Source organism: Prionailurus viverrinus, chromosome C2 (genome assembly GCF_022837055.1).
Source record: "Prionailurus viverrinus isolate Anna chromosome C2, UM_Priviv_1.0, whole genome shotgun sequence".
Taxonomy (NCBI): domain Eukaryota; kingdom Metazoa; phylum Chordata; class Mammalia; order Carnivora; family Felidae; genus Prionailurus; species Prionailurus viverrinus.
The window spans coordinates 137,159,489-137,180,979 of NC_062569.1; the positions used below are offsets into that span (position 1 = coordinate 137,159,489).

Consider the following 21,491-nt stretch of genomic DNA (forward strand, 5'->3'; position numbering starts at 1 on the left):
CACCATAAATAATTTTTAGCTGTTATAGAACTTAATATAAATGGATTCCTGTAATATTTACTCTTATGTGTCTGGCTTCTTTCATTCAGCATCACATTTTAGGATTCATTCATGGTGTTACATTTTTCAGTAATTCATTTCTTTTTAAAGTTGAGTTATTCTGGGGTACCTGGGTGGCTTAGTTGGTTAAGTGCCCAACTTCGACTCAGGCCATGATCTCACAGTTTGTGAGTTCAAGCCCCCCACCAGGCTCTGTGCTGACAGCTTGGAGCTTGGAGCCTGCTTCTGATTCAGTGTCTCTCTCTCTCTTTGCCCTTACCCTGCTTGCTCTCTCTCTCTTTCTCTCAAAAATAAATAAACATTAAAAAAATTAAAGTTGAATTATTTCTATATGTTTTTCTATGCATACATTTAGGCAAGTATGATCATACATTAATTTCTAGGCTTAGCAATATAGGAGAATCCACTCTGCATGGCTGCATTGTTTTTGTTTTTTAATCTCCACACCTATTTCAATCCTAGTAAACAATTTGTCTATGACCATTTCTTATGGATACCCTTTAAGGGATATTTTCACTTCATGGGATGCTAAATTAGATAGCCTACATTTTCATTTCAAAAACATTAGATTCATTTCACAATCAAAATGCCACCTGCTTACTTGTTGGAAACAGAACGCAACAAAGAACAAACAGAAATCAGGCTCTACTTCAGACTTGAATGGGATATTAACGTGTGTCAGAGTAAACATAGTGGGATCTATTCACTATCCAGTATCTCTCGCTTTCCTTATTAGAACATATTCTACTTTTTCATACCTTGCTGTGCTTCTGCATTGTCTTATTAACTAAATAAATATATACCAAACTTTAGTTTATTTTTCACATATTGAGAAAACAATGTACTATGTAACATAATTATACATATCACACATGTATACACACACACATAAGTCAAAGCTGAATTTTATACATCTTCATTCTTGGTGACCCATTGAGCAAATATGTACTGGATAAATACAAGGTAACAGGCACTTCTGTACAACCTAACAATAAAATGGTGACCAAAGCAAATACGATTTTTATTCGCATGAAACTCTTGTTTTGATTTACCAAGACAGATAATAAGTACTAACTAAAAAAGAAAGTGTCTAGTAATAATAAGCACTAAAAATAAGCACTAAGCACTAAAAAAAAACAAGAAAGAAAAAAGGAGTGACGAAAAGGAGTGACTACAGAGAGGGTCATGAAAGGTCTTGCAGGGGAAGGGAACATTCTAGAAGGTGGAACAATTAATACAAAAGTCGTTGAAACAGGAATAATCTTACAATGTTAAAGGCCAAATGAACATGAGTGGGGTGAGGCCAAGAGGGTCTGGTGCAAATGTCAGGCTGGAGAATTATCTAGGTACCAAAATATTAAATCTGCAGTCAAAGTAAGGAACATTGTTATTTCTTTTAATAGAAAGCTCCTGAAAGTTTTTAAAGATTACTTTACTTGTGAAGAATGAATTACTCAAAGGTTGGTGGTGCAGAGGAAATATTTAGAACTGGAAAGACTGAGTGGGAGGGTGGAATAATACACATACAAAGTTATAGTCTTTTGGACCAAGGTCGTAGTACTACAGGCATACTAAAATGTACAGAATTTAGATGTAGCTGAGGTAGAGTCAACTACTATTGACTGATTTGGCTTTAGAGTGAAAGAAAGAGAGAAATCATGTTTTTATCTTAATTAACTGGAGAAATATTGGTGACCATGTGCAAAACAATGAGGTACATTCAAATTCTGGTATTTATTTTTATTTCACTCCGTTAATTGATATTTTTTCCATCAACACTTCTGTTTGTAAATCCTGCTGAGTTTAATTAACCTTAAAGATTTGGGAAGACGAAAACACAGGGTTCATTCCATCCTGTTATCCATCATAACTTTTAATATCACCATTTCCTCTGCCTTGGGAAAAGAGTTTTCAATGCCTATTCAAAAATTCGTTGTACAAATCTGTCAATACTTTATTAAATATTATAAATATTATACAAAATCATGATGACAAATAGAATATAACTGATGGGATGGATTGGCTCCCTACTGACACCTAAACATGATCCAAAGCATTCTTAGACTAGCACTTTTATGTTATCACAATTATAAGACTGTGCAGATGTATTACAAAATATGTTAGTTACACAGGGTGTTCTTTTTTAAAGATTATCAAGTTGCAGAAAAGAAAAATTAAAGTCAGTGTCATACAGAATGACATTCATGTAATGTTCTAGAATATTCCTTTGTTCGCCTCTTGTAAATTTAAATTAAACTTACATTTATCTTTCATTCTCATTATTTATCTAGTAAAATGGCGAATGATTTTTATTTTACCAAACAGTACTTCTACTCTTGTTTACCCAAGCATTAATTTATACCAATAAATATTTATTCAATATCTACATAATCAGGCACTATTCAAAGGCCCAGAGATGCAACTGTGAGGAAAAGCAAACTAGTCCCTTCCATCATCTAGCTTTTAACTCTGCTGGGAAACACATTTCAATGAAGAAACAATCAAATAAATGAGGAAATAATTTCTGTTATATATGCTATGTAAGAAAAAAAAAACAGAAAGAATTTTCCTGGTCGGAAATACCTGAGCAGGTTGTAAAAGAACTAGCCAAAGTGTGTGTGTGTGTGTGTGTGTGTGTGTGTGTGTGTGTGAGAGAGAGAGAGAGACAGAGACAGAGACAGAGATAGAGAGAGACTGTGTGTGTGGAAATGGCTTCTCAATGGGGAGAAAGAGAAATACCCAAATCCATCCCCTTTATTGCCACATGAGAAAAGAGAAATACCTAACTCAGTTCACTTCTACCATCCTGACCCTCTTAATGGGGGGGAAATCCAAGAAGTCATTGTGAAGGTCAGCCCAGGGGTACAGACTTACTAAATGACCGAGACATAAAGACAGGATGATTGAATGCCCCCTCTCCACATCCCACTTTACCATCACATTAGTGGAGACCTGTGTTTAGCAGTTTCTTCTGAGTAGTACATCATGTCCCAGTATCAAGAAAAAACTTGAGGCAAAAATCATTTTTGAAGAGGCGAGCTAGCATCAGGCAAGATTCAGAGAAAGCAGGGATGTTGGAATTATCAGACCAACACTTGTTTTGAAACATATGATTAATATGGTAAGAGCACTATAGGACGCATGAAAGAAGAGATGGGCCATGCAAGTAGAAAGATGGAATTTCTAAAAAATAATCCAAAAAATATGCCAGAGATCAAAAACATCCTAATAGAAATGAGGAATAGATTAGTCGACTAGACATGGCTGAAAAAAGAATCTCTGAGCTTTGAGAAGATCTTAATAGAAAATACCAGAAACAAAACAAAACAAAACAAAACACCTAAAATAAATAATAAATAAAAAAAACAGAACAGAAGAAAGACTGAAAAAAAAATCGAAGAACTATGGGACAACTACAAAAGGTGAAACATATGTATAATAGGAATACCAGAAGAGGAAAGAACAGAAATATCTGAAACATTAATGACTGAGAACTTCTCCAAATTAATACATGGCATGAAACCGCAGGTGCAGGAAGCTCAGAGAACATCAAGGAGGGCAAATACTCCAAACAAAACAAAACAAAAAAAACTGTACCTAGTCATATAATTTTCAAACTGCAGAAATTGAAAGATAAAGAAGAAATCCTCAAAGAAGCTGGAGGAAATAAATACTGTATCTATAGGAAGTAAAGGTAAAAATTACATCTGACTTATATACACACACTGATATGTACACATTCATATGTTTATTATCGCAGTGTTTCCTCACATAGCAATGAAGCTTCAATAATGTACCTTTGTCAACATGTAAATTTCCTGACTCATTCTTTTTATTTATAGGTAATATTCCATAGTATCAGATACCATGATGCATTTACCCACTTTTCTTTCGCAGCAATTTACATGAAACTTTCAATATTTTATCATATTGAAGTATAATATACTGTTTTGAAGTTAACTTTCACATAAATCTTGTAAATGTACACTAACTCCTAGATATGGGATGTAGATCAAACTGAAAAATATTGGCAAACTACCCACAAAATCTATACGAATTCGTAGTCTTGATTTTTATTGAGATGAATAATATATATTTTGAGATATATAATCTATATATAAATAATATATATTTTATAAATATATATTCAATAATATACATTGAATATATATATATTCATATATATATAAATATATATATTCAATAATATATATTGAATTGATATTGATTTGATTCAATAATATATATTGAATTTATATATAAATATATATATTCAATAATATATATTGAATATATATATTATTGAATATATATAGAAATAATATATATTTCTCTACAGCTTCTCAAATATTAAATATTATCAATTTTTTAATTTTTGTCAATATAATAAGTGAAAGATATCATTTAAAATATGCATTTTTTTTTTCTGATCCAAGTTAAGCTGAGCTTACTTAATTTTGCTTTGGTCAACTTATTTCTTATGGGAATTTGTTATTCATGTTCTTTACACATTTTCATGGAGTCGTTTATTTTTTCACAGAGTGATTTAACTTTTACTTAAAAAAATTTTTTAAGTGTATTTATTTATTTTAAGAGAGAGAGAGGAGGAGGGAGGGGTAGACAGAGAAGGGGAGAGCTGGAATCCCAAACAGGCTCCACATTCTCAATGCAGAGCCCAACGCTGGGTCTGAACCCTCGAACAAGGAGATCACAACCTCAGCCAAAATCAAGAGAAGGTGCTTAATTGACTGAGCCACCCAGGCACCTCTCAATTATTTTTTAATTATATAATTTTTTAATTTGTATTTGATGTTGTATTTGTCGCAAGTATTTTTCCCAGTGTATCCCAAAATTTGGGTTTTGCTTGTGATTCCATTAGTTATATGAATCTTTCCATTTTTATTCAAGAATTGATGAATTTTTATAAAATATTTCTTTCTTGATGTGCTTGGAGATATTTTCATTTTGTTTTCCTTTAATCTGTTGAAGTTACAAGTGTTAGTAATGTATTCCCAACATAAATCCTACTTGCTCTCCCAGGATAATGAAGACGGTTACTAATTAAGTGCTGCATATAGGCCCTATTTTAAACACTCCGAAGAAATTAGTTTGCTGTCTCCGTTTTATTGTACAAACAACAGGACACGGAAAAGCTTGTGCAGTGAGTTAGAGCTATCGGTTTGGCTCCAGGGAACATGTCTTAACTACTCTGCTATACTTGTCATTTTCTGCTTAATAATCAGTTCTAGACACATGGCTGGAGTGTATTCATTTTTTATCGGTCTATACATTGTGAACTTGTCTATAAATTGTGGCATATATTTTTATGCCAATTCAAACAAAATATTGCCTTCCCACTTTTTATAATTCTACGGTAAATATAAGTCATAATTCTGGCATCACTTCAAGTCAAATTAAAAATAATTTATATACTATAGGAATTAGACTCATGTAAGTTATGTGTGCTTCAGATATTTTCACCTAAGGGTAAGTAAAAGATGCACTTTATACTCCTTACAGTATTTATTGCAATAGAAAATATTGGAAATAACCTAAATGTCAGTCAGTTGGACACTGGCCAAATATATGGTGGTGCATATATACATTGGCATAATATGCACCATGAAAAAGAAAGAGGCAACTCTAACTGTTCTTTTATAAGCTCACACTAATGTCTAGTGTCATGCTAATCAAAAAGGCAAAATTAGGGGCGCGTAGGTGGCTCAGTTGGTTGAGCGTCCAACTCTTGATTTTGGCTCAGATCATGATCCCAGGGTCATAGGATCAAGCCCCACATTGGACTCTGCGCTCAGTGTGGAGCCTGCTTAAGATTCTCTCTCACTCTGCCCCTCTCCACCACTTGCTCTTTCTTTCTAGAAAGAAAAAAAAAAAAAGAAAAGGCAAATTGTATTCAATTCTTATGTACCATTTGTGTGAAAATAACTACCTGCTTTTATACGCATATATGCTAATATATGTATAGAAGGGATGTCTCTGGAAAGCAATATTTAAAAACGTAACAGTGATTGTCTCTTTGATAGGGAACTAAATATCCGGTAAACAAGGAATGGTGGGGAGGTGTACTTTTCTCTCTATATCCTTTTGTAGAATTCTATGTTATATGAATAGGCTAGCTAGTTAAAAATTGTAAAGATCATTAAAATAAAAATAAGGGGGCACCTGGGTGGCTCAGTCGGTTAAGTGTCTGACTTCACTCAGGTCATGATCTTGCAACTTGTGGGTTTGAGCCCCTCATTGGTCTCTTTGCTGACAGCTCAGATCCTGGAGCCTGCTTCCGAGCCTCTGTCTCCCTCTCTCTCTGTCCCTCCCCCACTGGTGCTTTCTCTCTCTTTCTCTCTCTCTCTCTCTCTCTCTCTCTTTCTCTCTCTCTCAAGAAAAGAATATATATATATAAAACAAAAATAAGGATTTTTAAGACAACTCACCATTTCTCATTGCTATTTAATTTCCTTTTAGTAGTGTTTATTTTATCATTTCTAGTTTGAAGTTGTTTGTTTACATAGTATTTTCAATAGGGAAGATATAATTAAAGTCAAATTCACTCTTTTCTATTTCATTGAAACCCATATATCTTCACCTATTGTTAATATAATTAAAAATAAAAGCCAGCCTTTTGAATCACTTTTTTGCTCAGAATCATCAATGACCACATTTTTTCAGAGTATCATCCTCTGTGTCATCAAAAGCATTGGTACCATGAAGAATTTTTTTATTTTTTTAACTTTTGGTAAAGTTTAATTAATATTTTGAGAGAAGGAGAGAGAGCATGCTCCAGTGGTGGAGGGTAAAGAGAGAGGGGGAGAGGGAGAATCCTGAGCAGGCTCCAGGTGTCAGTACAGAGCCTGATGCAGGCCTCAAACCCAAGAAATGTGGGATCATGACCTGAGCTGAAACCAAGAGTTGGATGATTAACGGACCAAGCCATCCAGGCACCACTCATGAAGAATTTTTTAAAAGGATCAATCGAAGAATAACAACAACAGCAAACAGAACAACATAAAACTAAAATTTAATGGTGGTGGACTCTTTACTCATCTTTACTATTATGTAGGTCTTGCTTACGTCGAGCCCCTATTCGGAAAATGTTGCTGAACGTGTCTGAATCACCAGTTCTCCCAGGCATTTGTATTTTAGACTTATAAAGAATTCTTCACTATTAACACTAGCCAATAGAGTTCTAGATCTTCTTCTATTTTTACTGACATCCATTCTTCGGCTTTTGATGTGTATGTATGTGAGAGACCTACATACTGAGAGAGAAGTGATATCAAATGTGCCACGTGATCAAAAGTGTTTTATCATTCTTAATACTTCCTGTTCAAGTGTCAGCACGTGTGAGGTCTGTTAAATATTTGTGCCATTGTTGGGGTTTTGTTGTTTGCTTTGTTTTGTGTGTACTCCTAGTTTACTTGATTCTTAACTAATTTTAACGTCATATATCTGCCATTACAGTATTAAATAGATTTAATGTACCCAGAGTTCCACATTATATCCCTCCCTCACCTTGAACCCCTGACAACCATTGATCTTTTTGTTTTCTCTGTAACTGCTTTTTTCCCAAATATTATGTAATTGGGGTTACACAATAGATAGCCTTTTTCAGAGTGGTATATTTTTCTTAGTAATATGTATTTAAACTTCCTCCATGTCTTTGGGGCTTGATATTCCATTTCTCTTTATTGCTTAATAATATCTAAATGTACAGATATACCACAGTTTGTTTATCCATTCACTCTTGAGAGAGATCTTCATCGGTTCCCATTTATAAAACTTCTATAAACATTTATGTGCAGATTTCTGTGTGGGCCTAGATTTTCAATTCATTTGGGTAAAGATGTTAGAGTACAGTTGCAGGATTGTGTGGTAAGACCATATCCCTGGGTAGAAGACCGCTATCTCTTTCCTGACGTTTTGTTTTGGTTTTTTTCTGTTTTTATTTTTGCTTTTGGATGTGCTCTATCATGATAATCTGTATTATGAACGCATCATTTCTAATCTTTACATCTCATTTTACTCTTTGTCATCACTGAATGCCTTCCTTATTTTTTTGTTCATATTTTGAGGTATGAGACTTTGCAACAAATGTTCTACTTTTCACAATTATGAACAATTACACTTACTCTCTTATTATAAAAATCCAATAAAGATGGCACGGATTTGAAATTACAAATGAAAACATCATGCGTACATGTTATAATATTATTATTATTTAAACTATTTTATTGAAAACATAATATGTTAAGTCAATATATATTATAGTTAAAATCATTCATATAAATTCATAGAGGCATTTAAAACAACAAAATATATAAATTTTATCTTCCAAATTTTAATATAAAAGCAGTATTGCTAATGCTATATTTCAAATAAAAAATTAAAACATATGGCTAGTTAGGGGAAACAGCTACTTCATGTCATAATTTTATTTAACAAAATATTTTTAATTTATTTCCCGAAATAAACTGCACAATCACATTCAAAATTTGGACTTTTCTATAACAGTTTTGATGAGAAAAAGCATCTAGACAAAATGGAATTTCTTCTTTCTACTTTTTTCTGAGTGAAAATTACATGATGAATTTAAATGAAAAAATTCTTAGGGATATTCTTTTATTTTTAGTATTTATTATTGAGAGAGAGAGTGAGAAAGCACAAGTGAGGGAAGGCAGAGAGATAGAGAGAGACACACAAAATCTGAAGCAGACTCCAGACTCTGAACTGTCAGCACAAAGCCTGTCACGGGACTTCAACCCATGAACCATGAGATCATGACCTGAGCCAAAGTCGGAGGCCCAATCCACTAAACCACCCAGGTGCCCCTTTTTCTTATTTTTTAAATTTGTTTAATGTTTATTTTGTAGAGAGAGGGCACATGTGGGAGGGAGGGAGAGAGAGAGAGAGAGAGTGCGTAGGGGAGGGGCAAAGAGAGACAGAGAGACAGAATCCCAAGCAGGCTCCACACTGTCAGGACAAAGCCCCAAGTGGGGCTCGATCCCATGAACTATGAGATCATGACATGAGCCAAAGTCCTATTCTCAACCAAATGAACCACCCAAGGACCCCATAGTATTCTTAATATGAGCATGCTGGATTTGAGGAAGGGATTAGTGGAGATTCTAAACTATGTTTCATAATGCATCAATTTTTTCATTATTTGGGTAAGGTTTTTTGTTTGGTTATTTTTCTAGGAAAGATGGATCAAAAGAACCAATAGTGGAGATGAGAACAGAGGATGAAAGAATTACTAACCATGAGGATGGGAGCCCAGTAAATGAGCCAAATGAAACCACACCATTAACAGAACCTGAGTATGTAGCTTCAAATGCTTAATTATTTTTCGATAAATATTTGTAAAACGGTAGCATATATTTACAATAATATCATTTGTGGAAAAGTATTTCTCTTTCAAAGAAAATACATGTGAATATTGAAAATCCATTTTCTACCGAGACATTCCACATGAAAATTTTGTATGGATGCCAGAGAAAATCTACTGTTCAAATATACAGTTATAATTTGATGTAAAAATGTCAAAAAGCTGGAAGGTTTTAGAGATGGATTTTCTTACACTTATGTTACTCTTTAAGAAAGTAATACTTTCAAATGCGTTTTTAATTTAAAATAAAAATTAATAGTGTGAAATATACAAAAGTCTACTTTAAAAAGAAAGATTATTCGTTAGGAAGGAGACTAAATAGTGTTAAATTGTCTATCATTTTAATGTCTATATAGGAAATGGTGCTTGCTCTCCATTCAAGATTATATTATTTACTTCTTTCTACACCTATTAGAGCTCCGTTATAGCCATAGCAGATATTTCAATTCAAAGATGATGAACATGTGCCAAGATGATGTTCAGGCACATGAAAGTTAAAATGATTAAAACCAAAGGCATTATTAAGGAGTGATAATAGTATTCTATGGAATCTATTGGATACTAACAAAAGCAGGGCTATCACATTATTCTTTAAATTCTGCTCACTAAAATGACTTTTAAGTTTTATTTTTTTATTTTTATTTTTTATTTTTTATTTTTTTTTTTAAGGATCCTTTTTTCTTTAGCAGCAAACATTCCCTTGCAGAGAAATTTGATTTAAGCTTCTCATCCTAAATCTGCAGATGAGTGTTGTCACAGGTGAAGAAAATAACTTGTTTCAGAAATCCCTCCTATCTACTCTCAAGGGGCTGAAATAATTACAATTTAGAGAAGTACAAAGCACTACTTTGCTGCTAAAATTTCAGTATAAATCCTCAGGTCATGTCAGTGACTGCATTTAGAGATTATTACCTTCTATATTGAAGTTTACTCTTATAGAGGCAGCTTTTATGTGGTGGGTACTATATGTTTCCCCATCAGAAACCAGATGTATTTCAAATGAAGCAAAATACTACACAACAAAACAAATTTCTATCTATTAATGAACACATTCAATGAGAGATTGGTGTGTGTGGAAACTAGCCAAGAAATGTTAAGGACTTACAGTGTTATAAAACACTGTAAGCGATAAATCACTATATTCTACTCCTGAAACCAAGACTACACTATACATTAACTAACTTGAATTTAAATAAAATCTTGGAAATAAATAAATAAATAAATAAATAAAATCTTTAAACTTCAAAAAAAAAATTCCAGCTAAAAATTATCTTACACGTGACAAGGCTATGTTTTGCAAAAATAAAACAAAAAACAGAAAACAAAAAAGATGTTTTAAGAACTACTCCAGTCCTCCATTATTGAAAAGAAATACTCAATATAAAAATAATAGAATTAACTATAATCTAAAAAAAAAACAATTTAACAGAAACTTAAGTAGTGAAAAATTAGATACACAGAAATTCATCATCCAAGAATTAGTTGAAAACACTGGTGAATTACAAACTCCATATGTAGTTCTTTAAGTAAGAGATATGTTAAGCATTATGCTAATCATCCACGCTCTAAATTTCTCTGTTTTGCTGCTAGAAGTGACCCATTGTTTTTATCTTCTGTTGTCAATGTGTGCAGTACTTGGGAATGGGAGAAGGTAAGAAAGGTAATAGCACTATTTATAATGCACATAGAAGAGCCTGCCCTCGTGGGTACAAAGTAGAAGCTATTTCATTCTCAGCAGTGAGCCATAGTAGTTTTTACCTGTGACTTACTTTTGGTTAGTTTTCACATAATAGCTTTGATCTTCAGAATACAATGGCTTGCTCTTCTCCTTCAAAAATAGAAAAGAAATTATAAGTAAATCCCAGAGAAACTAGTATAGTAACATTCACTACCCCACAAAACGGCGAGGTTAAGTATAGAACCAAATTTGAATTTTTGTTGTTGTTGTAGAAAAAATATTTTGTCAAGGGAGGGAATTTGACCCCCAAGGTTATATACACAAGGCATAATAGTAAACCAGCTCAAGACTGGTAGAAAAAAACTGTAAATCTTACATAATTGTCATCACAGTAAGATTTGTGAAGCTGTCTTAATATTAAGAAATAAAGGTTGTTTTGCTTCATAGGTTATAATTGAAAACAACTCTCAAAAATATGCTCATAGATGATACAGAAATAACACAAAAATAATAGTGGAAAGAGACCAATTAAAGAAAACATATGCAGTAACTGTAGAGAAGTGAGAAAATGCTGAAATATATTTACTTTCATAAGTTCCAAAGAATAGAGCTCATTCACCTAGCTTTTGAAGTTTAGATGTAACAATATGGCAGCGACTATTCATTGCTTTTATCTACAAAAAACAAAAACAAAAAAACCCGATTTAGGTACTCGTAATTCATCTAGTTGACATATAAGATTATTGGCTTTTTGAGATTGCAAACAATTATATTTTTCATATCAATAAGTGATTATCAAATCTAGGCCACCCTATGGTGAAAGTTTTGGTACATCTAAATCCACAAGTATATTGTTTCATTCATCACTCTGCAGTATGTCAGATCTTTAAAATAGACAATATTGTCTAATTATTTACTTATTTTTCTATCAATTTGCTATTACTAGAACAAATCTTTTTTTTTCATTCTAATAATTCTCGATATTTCCTTCTGTAAAACAGTAACTTAAATATTAAGAAATACCACTTAAATTGCCTTAGAAAATGAAGTTTATTATTTTTCTATTTTCTTTCAGAAAATTGCCTTTGAAAGAAGAAAATGGAAAAGAAGTCTTAAATCCAGAAACTATAGAAATTAAGGTTTCTAACGACATCATCCAATCAAAAGAAGATGACAGTAAAGCATAACACCGAGATTACAGAGGCTTAAACAACACTACAAAGAGCATTTGGATTGCAGTGACCCTATGACCAAAACTATTCCATTGACCTTAATTTCTTGGGAAACTTCTAGCTTGGAATAGCTTGTACACATATACATATGATGAAATATTCCTGCCCATGGTCCATTACCTTTTGTTGTTGTCGTTGTTATTGTTGTTGTTTATTTTTTTATGAATTTCAATATAGAGACCTGACTGGCACCACCTCCTGGGTATCAATTTAATTCTGTGATTCAAGTACTGCAATTTGTTATACAGCTGAAGTGCTCTGTTTCTTAAGAACTATATATTTCATCCAACAACCTCTCCAACACATAGGGGTTTAAGAAAAAAAAAAACACGAAAGAAAACAAAATCTTTGTGAGCTAAATGTGTAAGAAAGCCCTGCATGTTTTTAATCTTATCTTGGGCAAATAGATTATTGAAGTGGATTTCAGTTTAAGATGAAAGCAGTTAATAAAGGTTACACTTTTTATCAGGAGAATTTCAGGGAACTTGGGCTTGAAGGAGCCAGTTATCTTTAGCAGATATTAAAAATTGAGAGAAACTTTGGAAATTTCTTTTTAAGTTATAATTACAGTGCTATTTCAATGTTCATTTTTGATAGACTAAAGTGCCAGATAAAAATTGTTACCCATCTGAAAGAATATTTGTGTGTATAATTAGATTAGAAGGATTCCGTAAATCTCTATCTCTTTATATATGCCATAATCACTCACTATGGATTACACAAAACAATAAATGTATTGCAAGTGAAAATAATATTGATTTCTGCCCTCAGCTTCAAATAAAGTAAATTGAAATGGTAACAATATCAATGTTGTCTTGATATATTTATAAATCTGATTATCTTTTGCTTTTTAAATAATTTTATCAAAAAAATTAGTCATTAGTGTTCAAATACTTTAAACTCAGATACATTTTTTTGACCATGATTTTAAATAATCTTTGTTTAAAACTTTATTTTGCGAATGTTATAGGTCAGTCATTAAATGTAATTGGCAAATAGAAATTAAAATCCTTAGTGGTTAAATTAAGAAGAAATTAACATTTAAACATTCCACAAAAGTGTCAGTGATAACCGATTGAATTGTCACTGTTTTTCTTTCGGATGTTGTAGCTAGAAGCCATTTTAAGGTTTTGATGAACAACTTTGGTTGGAGAAATTCCTTGGCTATTCAACACAGTGTTTCTAACATGACTTGTTAAGGCCTATACCAGAATAAATACTTATTAACTTCCAAGCTATGCAAACTCCCAGAGGTAAAAGCCTGAAACATGATTTTCACTTATATGGGAGGTAAAATAAATGTATTTATGGTTATAAATATACATACCAGTTGGGAGCAGGTTTTAAATTATTTCTTACCCTAGAGAGCAAAAGGTTTCTTTGGGCCCCGTTACATTCTTAATCTTTAGTATTTCAGGTGGTATTATGGCTCAGATCCTGGCTGGTTGGGGAATGCGTACCAGTAGAACATTGGAGGAAAGTTTCCACAGTGAGGAGCAACTTGCTTAGCATGTCTCTCTATAAAGATAATTTGATGAATATTAGATGTAATATTAATGCTACCCATGGACACTTCTATTTACAAAGTGTTTGAAACTGTCAGGCAAGGAAAGACAACTAATTTTACAAAATTTTAGTTATCAGCAGGGCAGATCCTGCCCATCTGCATGTTCGTGCACTAAATCTCCAGTGTCCTTAGCATAATTCACAGGATTATAGTGCAGGAAACTCTCTTAGCTATTTTTTTTTTTCTGGCATATTTTCAAGAAAAGGAATTCCTGGGCCTACCTAGGAATTTGAGTAGAAATTATCCACCTGGTCTTTTGATGGATTTGACTGTTGTTATTTAAGTTATGTTTGTCTGATCACCTATTTGCTTTATTTGACGGTTTTCCCCCCTTTTGTACCAATGTGCTATAACTAGTCAAAATACTTGAATTTGTTTGTGCAAAGTAAAGGGGCTTAGTAAAGTGTCCATGAAGCAATAGCCATGAACGCTAATTTTTCCTGGGTAGGGCTACATGGTTTTAAACTAATAATGGTGAAAGAATTAGAAAACCTGGGAAACCAGTTTAGCATGTTTACTATTATTATATTTGTGCTACTTCAAGAGCAGAGAAATCATAATAAAGAACAAATATTTTTGTGTTTCCTCAATCTGAAAGTTCTGTTTCTCTCATTTCTATGGACTTTCCACGTAAAGGCGTTTACTTAAATATTTCTTTTATATAAATATATATATATACATATACATATATATGCTGTTAAATTTCTTGCCACTAATGTGGAATAATGATCTGAAGTTAGCAGATAATTTGAAACTAATTGTAGACAGATTGTTTCAAGTGCACTGTTTCAATTGTCTGAGTGGTCCTTATCTCTTGTCCTTGAAATCTATGCCATGCAGGAGCAAGGCAATACTGTGATTTAAAAAAAAAAAAAAAAAATTAACATTTCAATGGAATGCTCCAACTTAATCTATTTGTAAAAGTCTCCAAATAAGCGATGCTTGTAGTAAATTGTAAAATATGAGTAGAACTGAAATAATCTGTTCTTATTTTTCATTCTTATTCTAGATTAAACATACCATATAACTGTATAAATGTTATTTTTACTGTCTGAGAGTACTCTTAAACGTATAAAATGTCAAAGGAGTTGACTGAATAAAAGTAGGGTTAAATATTCAGAACCCTATTCTACTTTAAACAAAGAAGAAAAACATCACTGAAAATATTGGTATTTCTTGATAGGTTGCTTAGGTGCAATTAGGCAATGACAATCTATATTCAGCAACATGTAAGAAGGAACAGTAATCTCATTTTTGACGCGTTTTGTCTTTTAACTGGCACAAACTGATGTGTCGACACATTTTACAATGATCTGCAAAAGAATTTAAGCATTGTGATTTCTAAAGATTTATTTATTATTTTTGTGGGTTGACTTATTGCCATTTTATTGATGCTAATGTCTGACATTAATGTAATGTTTCTCAAAATTTCCCTTAATATTTAATATTAATACCTATAAAAGCATTTTTCAAAGGTTATTTGATCCAGCAAAGTTTACATGAATCTTAGTCTTTGATTTAAACATTTATATAAATAGGATTTTATTGATCAAATTATTTATTTGAATGCCAACAATTAATTGTAACTTTATAATCATACCTTTATTTTATGCTTCTTATTTAAATAATTAAGATATATTTGTGCCTTTGGATTAGCATGACATTCTGCTTTATTAAAAGAAAAAAAACAACTGCAATCTTTATTGATATATTTTGCTCATATCTGTGACACTTAAATTGTACTGTCTTATTTACATTTAATCAAGAAGCTCAATTCAAATCACTTTACTTGAGTAAAATATCTAAATATAAAAAATTATAGTGTGTAACTTATTTCTATTCATGACAATTCTTTTGATGCACACAAAATATATTTCATTTTGTCTGTACTGTTGTTCTAAGTAATAAATACGTTCCAGATATTGTTAAAATTGTGTTTTACTGCTTGTTAGACAAAGACAACAGATGACTTTTTAAGATAGGATAAATTATTTTAGTGTTGCTTGGGTCTGCATTATCCTGATGTATTTATCCTGATGATTTATTTGGGGATCATAGATCATCCTTTATTGTTGATGATAAGATAATCACTGATAAAAATATCTACAACTGAAATGATAGAATACTCTCCATTTCTTAATTTGAGAAATATAGGAATAGCATATTACAATTACTTATTAACATTACAATGGTCTTTTTCTTGAAGAATAATGTGAATGCTCAATTTCAATTGCTCACAATTGATTGTGGAGTTCTTTCTCACAATCATATCAAGAGTGCTTACTTGACAAACTTTATGAGTACATGAAGATATTTTTAAAATGATTTTTTTGCATTATTTGTCTTTAGAGAGGAAAGGTTCTCATTTTCTAACTCATTCTTTGAAGCATTATTACATTGTCTCTTACGCTGAAATTGCATATGGAAGTATTAGTATGCTAAAATTAAACTGTGGAAGGTCACGGAAATGAAGTACTTCAATCCAAAAATGGAAATCTTTCAAGAAAGTATTCTATTCATGGGCTTAATCACATTCTGAGATGAAACAATTATATGTGTAAATGGGAAACTTACAAGAGCCTAGATATAGTACTTGCTGAATAAATATAATTTCCAGGTCCTTCCTCTCCCTTTTTTAAAAATTGCATTTACTCGTGTGGATGCAGCTGTTTAACAACATTATACAAGAATGCTAATAGATTAATTATTTCCCCTTGTAGACTTTTGTATTATATATAATCCTTAATATTTATTTGATAACACATTTAATATTCTTAAAAAATAGCTCATTATTCTCTATAGAATTTTATCAATAACTTAAATACCTTAGCTGGTAACACCACTTTACTTTTTTTATATAATTTTCAGGTTGGCCCACATCATGTTCATAATTATGAATAAAAAAACTGGTTATAGAAATTTAATATTGCCACTTTTTTTTTCTAAAATGAAAACACAGAAAACACACTAAAAGTAGCATCTGGTTTTAGCCCTCCTTGGAAAAAAAAAAAATTAAGCAAATGACTCGGAGCACTTCAAATCACAGCCAGGGATAGGAGAATAGAGGAACAAAGACTGAGAATCCAGAAAGGCAAACTGAACTTCGACGTTTGAGATAGATAGGAAGGACATCAGTGGGAGAAGTGCTGGACCAGGGACTAGGAACGCTGGTTAGGTAAAAATTGAGGCCAATTATATTGATGCGAACAGAAAATGTACTGAAATCCAGAGGAGAAGAAGTTAACATAGACAGAACCTAAGACTCAATTTTGCAGATAGGATTTTTTTCGAGAACCATATGCATTATATAAAATAAATGATACTGTTAAGCGCAAATATATTTGTTCCAGTTCTTAAAGGAATGTTCATGGTTTAGCATTTTTGCTATAAACCCTCTTAGGAATATGTGAACTTCTTAGAAATAAAGGTTAAAAAACCTTTTTTTTTTCTTTTGGCGTATGAATTCTATGCTGTGTTCAGTATTCATTAAAACATACTTTTATTTTCTTTAACATATATATCCATTCAAATTCTATACTCTTAAGTTAGCTACCACAAAGTTTTCTTATTATTTCAATATGGTATGTCCCTATGAAATGCTGTATATATATGTCTAAACTGTAAAAATTATACTGCAAATGTTGAAGTTTTGTATTTATGAGAGACATTGAAAGTATGGATTACAGTATATCAAAATTGTCACTCTTCACCATTTGTATATTAATAGTAAAGATACTTTTACTTTAATAAAGTGTTGCATTTATGTTTATTTTGAATAATATCTCTGCAGTGAGTGAGCTTATGACTTGACAAACATTTTCATTTAAAATAAAAAATTCCAAACCTATCTCTATATATTTGAAAAGAAAAGAGAATGCTTTCTGCCACTTTGCCTTACCCTGAGTCCCAATCTTTTGGTAATAAACAGTCGGTAACAGTGGTTCTCAAAGTCTGATCCCCAGACCAGTAGCATCAGCAGCACCTGGGAATTTGCTAGAAATAAATGTAAGTTTCTGGACCCCACTACACATGTCCTAAATCAGAAGAATCTGGAAAGGGCTATGGGAGTTTATGTTTTAACAAGACTTTCTGGTGATTCTGATGCACACAGAAATTAGAGGTTCAGTGGGTTGGAGACACATTTTGAGTGACAATCTAGAAGTTAACAACTTCTAGTTCATGGGGAATTTTATTTCCCATTATTATATAGATTATGTACTTGCAGGATTTCATGAGTTATAAAAGAATAAAGCTAACCATTCCTCACATGCTTATACAAGGTGTTTTCATTTTTTTAATCAGTGTAAAGTTCAACTTATTCTTAAATGAAAAAAAAAAAGTAAATATCAAGTTTTCACAAGGGAGCAATTTTTAATATCAGCCATACAAATATCACGAAGTACATACACATATAGAATAAAAATAACATTAAATACGTGGTCAAGAGTGAAAAAAAATAACATTAAACAGGTGGATATTGTGCTTGCTCTGTCAGTATCCTATATTTAATTAAAAGAACAATGATAATAAAATACAAAACATACCATGAGAAAGAGGCTAAAATGAAGTCTCTGATATATGATAAAAATGGATCATGTAACTTTGTTAGTATTTTAGAGAATTTCTTTTATTTCTTTCTAACATAAGCCATTGCCTACTATAATTCTTTTTATTTGTAATATAGGTAATGAATACATTCTCCTAAGATTCATGTCATATATGGAGTCAGCACTTTAAATTTCGCTCTCAATTTCATTAACTTTTCTGAATGAATTTTCAACGTACAACTTAGAATGTTCTCAAATCATAAATAATATTTTTATTTTATGTGAAGTGTCTCATATATGTATGTGTCCTTGGCATAACTTTGCTTTCTGAAACAAAATACACACATTTGGGTATTTTAACTTTCCTGGATAACTTAACTTACCTTTCTCAGACAGAATTTTTTGTGGGGGACATAGGGGAGGCAACTATACTATTGTACTAGAATAATATTAAATTTGCTCAAAATTTAATTTACTCTGTCTTTTTATTAATGCAGCAGGCTATAAAGGCAGAGGTTTCCAGTATTAACATATCTTAGTATTTGGAGAAAAAAAAATATTCACCTGATGATTCAGTTCATATCAACGTCTCTTCTTTCACTTCCAATTTCCACATTCCCCTCTACAGATCATTTATCTTCCATTATCTGCCATAGCACAAGCATGAACCATGCCTGAAATGGCCTGACAAAATTGAGGTATATAGAAGAAGGAATGATTGCCAAAATCAAACCAATCACATTGAGAATCAAGCAACTACAAACATTCTTAGAAGAGTTATTTTATAAAAGGAGGGGTCTAGAAGAAAGGCATAATATTCCCCCTTATGAAGGGGGATGAAACATATACTAAAGATCACTCAGTGGGAGTTGGGGAAGATGGACTATGTGAAGCTCTCTTGTCAATTCAAATGGAAACATCCCTTGAAAAGCATAAATAAAATTTTCACTGATTCAAAAAACCAAGAGATCCACATATGTATTCACCAGAAAAAAAGATGAGACAAGAATGTCCCACAAAGTTGCAGCAGGGATAGAACTGACATCACTAAGGTAATATTACACCATACATAGAAGCCAGATATTGGAAGTACAATATGCCTGGGTTCACATTCCAATTCTACAACCCATTGCTAGCTCTGAACTTAAGCAATGTATATAAAAATTTAAACCCTGATTTAATCATCTGTAAAATATGATTCTAAAGTGAATAATATTCATTTCCAAGAGTTGATGTAAGGATTTATTGAGATAATGTTTATAAAACTCCTTATGCAGTGTCTACCACACAGAATACCAATAAGTGGTGGCCATGATTATCTCTGTATCTGTCATATTTCAATACTGATTTTTTTTTTTTTGAGAGAGAGCATGCAAGCAGGGTAGCAGAAGGAGAAGGGAAAGAGAATCCTAAGCAGGCTCTGCACTGTCTGCACAGAGCCATGTGTGGGGCTCGAATTCATTAACCATGAGATCATGACGTGAGCCAAAATCAACAGTGGAACACTTTAACCGACTGAGACTCCCAGGCGCACCTCAACACTGCTTCTACTAAGTTGTGTTAGACAGCTACTTCTCATCCTTTAGAGAGTGACCATAAATAAATCATTCCATAATTCATTAAATTATTTATCAATAGGTTAAATTTGAGTCACTGAAAAAGTTGAAAGCATGATTTCTCCTTTCATTACTTCTTCTTCCGTTTTAATTATTTTTTGTTGAATACCAAATCAAGCCAAAGTGTAATGGCTTACACCGTCAACAATATATTATTTTTCATGATCATATCGATTAACTTGATTCAGCTTGGCGATAATTTTACTCCAAATGGTATAAGCTGAGTTCACTTATGTGGCTACTGGTTTCTAAGAGGAAACCTTACACATGGAAGCCTTGGTGTATATACATGCTTGACAAGACTCTGTTGCATCACACTTAGAGTATTCGACTGGTGAATAAACATATAGGCAATGTGTGACCATAACTGGGTGTGTCAACAGCATGATATATATAAGCAATATTCATGTTATAAGTATGGAAACATCCTCCTTCTGTCTCCTAATGTTTCACATCTTTTCCACATGCAAAATTTACTTATCCCTTTCCCAAGACTTCCAAAGTCTTATTTCATTATGTTAAGAGAATCAAGCTTAAATTTCGGACTTAATTCAACTAAATAAATTTGAGGTGTCAGTAAGTCTCCTCAGTTATTATGTCTTGGGTGTGCTTTTTCAGTGCAGAGGCCTGGGCCCTCAAAAGACAGTTTAACTGCCCCCCAGAAACCTCTACAGACAATTGTGAGACATGAACAGAAAAATCACAATTGACATTATCATTTAAGAGAAAGAAGGAGGAAATACAGGAATTCAACGATTACAAGTCTATAGAAATTTCAAAATCCAACCAATCAAACGTTACCAGTTCCCCTTGCCTCCAGCCTAAGACACTTTCCATGGCTTGGATCCAGTTCTACTCGCCCTGGGTATGGTTACTAAATCCATTGTTCTCAGGGGCTCTTAGGATAACTCTTTGAGGTATTCATCCTTTTTTGTAGGAAATTGTGTGTGATTGTAGCTGAACAAATTTCTTGTCTTGCTTTCTGGTCAGGTGTATCTAGTACTTAGGAATGTATTTTAATTTAAACCAGGTACCATTAAGTTCAAGCTGATATAACTCCTTTAAAAACTGTGAGGTTTTTTATGTATCAAATTATAACCACTGCATTAGACAAAATCCACCTTCTCAAATCTCTTTAAAACAGTCTCCTCTCTACATTAGGCTGTCCTATTGAATACTGCCCTTAAGTTTCTTAAAAACTCATTTGTCTAATTAAGAAAGCTTACAAGCACTTCCATAAGTTTCTATGTGACATAAACAAAGGATACCCTTATTGTGATTTTGGCCTCAAGACTATATTTTACTGACAATAGCCTAATTTGATATTTATCCTTATGCCATTTATTACTTTGAGAAATTTTTGAAGGCTATAAATGTGGAAGGAGGGAACAAGT

General features: G+C 32.4%; 1 protein-coding gene across 1 annotated transcript in view; it reads left to right on the top strand.

The window, feature by feature from the left end:
- The window catches only part of NCAM2 (neural cell adhesion molecule 2), a 224,210-nt gene extending 211,722 nt beyond the window's left edge, over nucleotides 1–12,488 (top strand). Inside the window, exons 17-18 of the mRNA XM_047874049.1 lie at nucleotides 9,270–9,389; nucleotides 12,211–12,488. Of these exons, the coding sequence (XP_047730005.1) occupies nucleotides 9,270–9,389; nucleotides 12,211–12,322 (232 nt within the window). The 3' untranslated portion in view covers nucleotides 12,323–12,488. The remainder of the gene's footprint in view (nucleotides 1–9,269; nucleotides 9,390–12,210) is intronic.
- The last annotated feature ends 9,003 nt before the right edge of the window (nucleotides 12,489–21,491 follow it).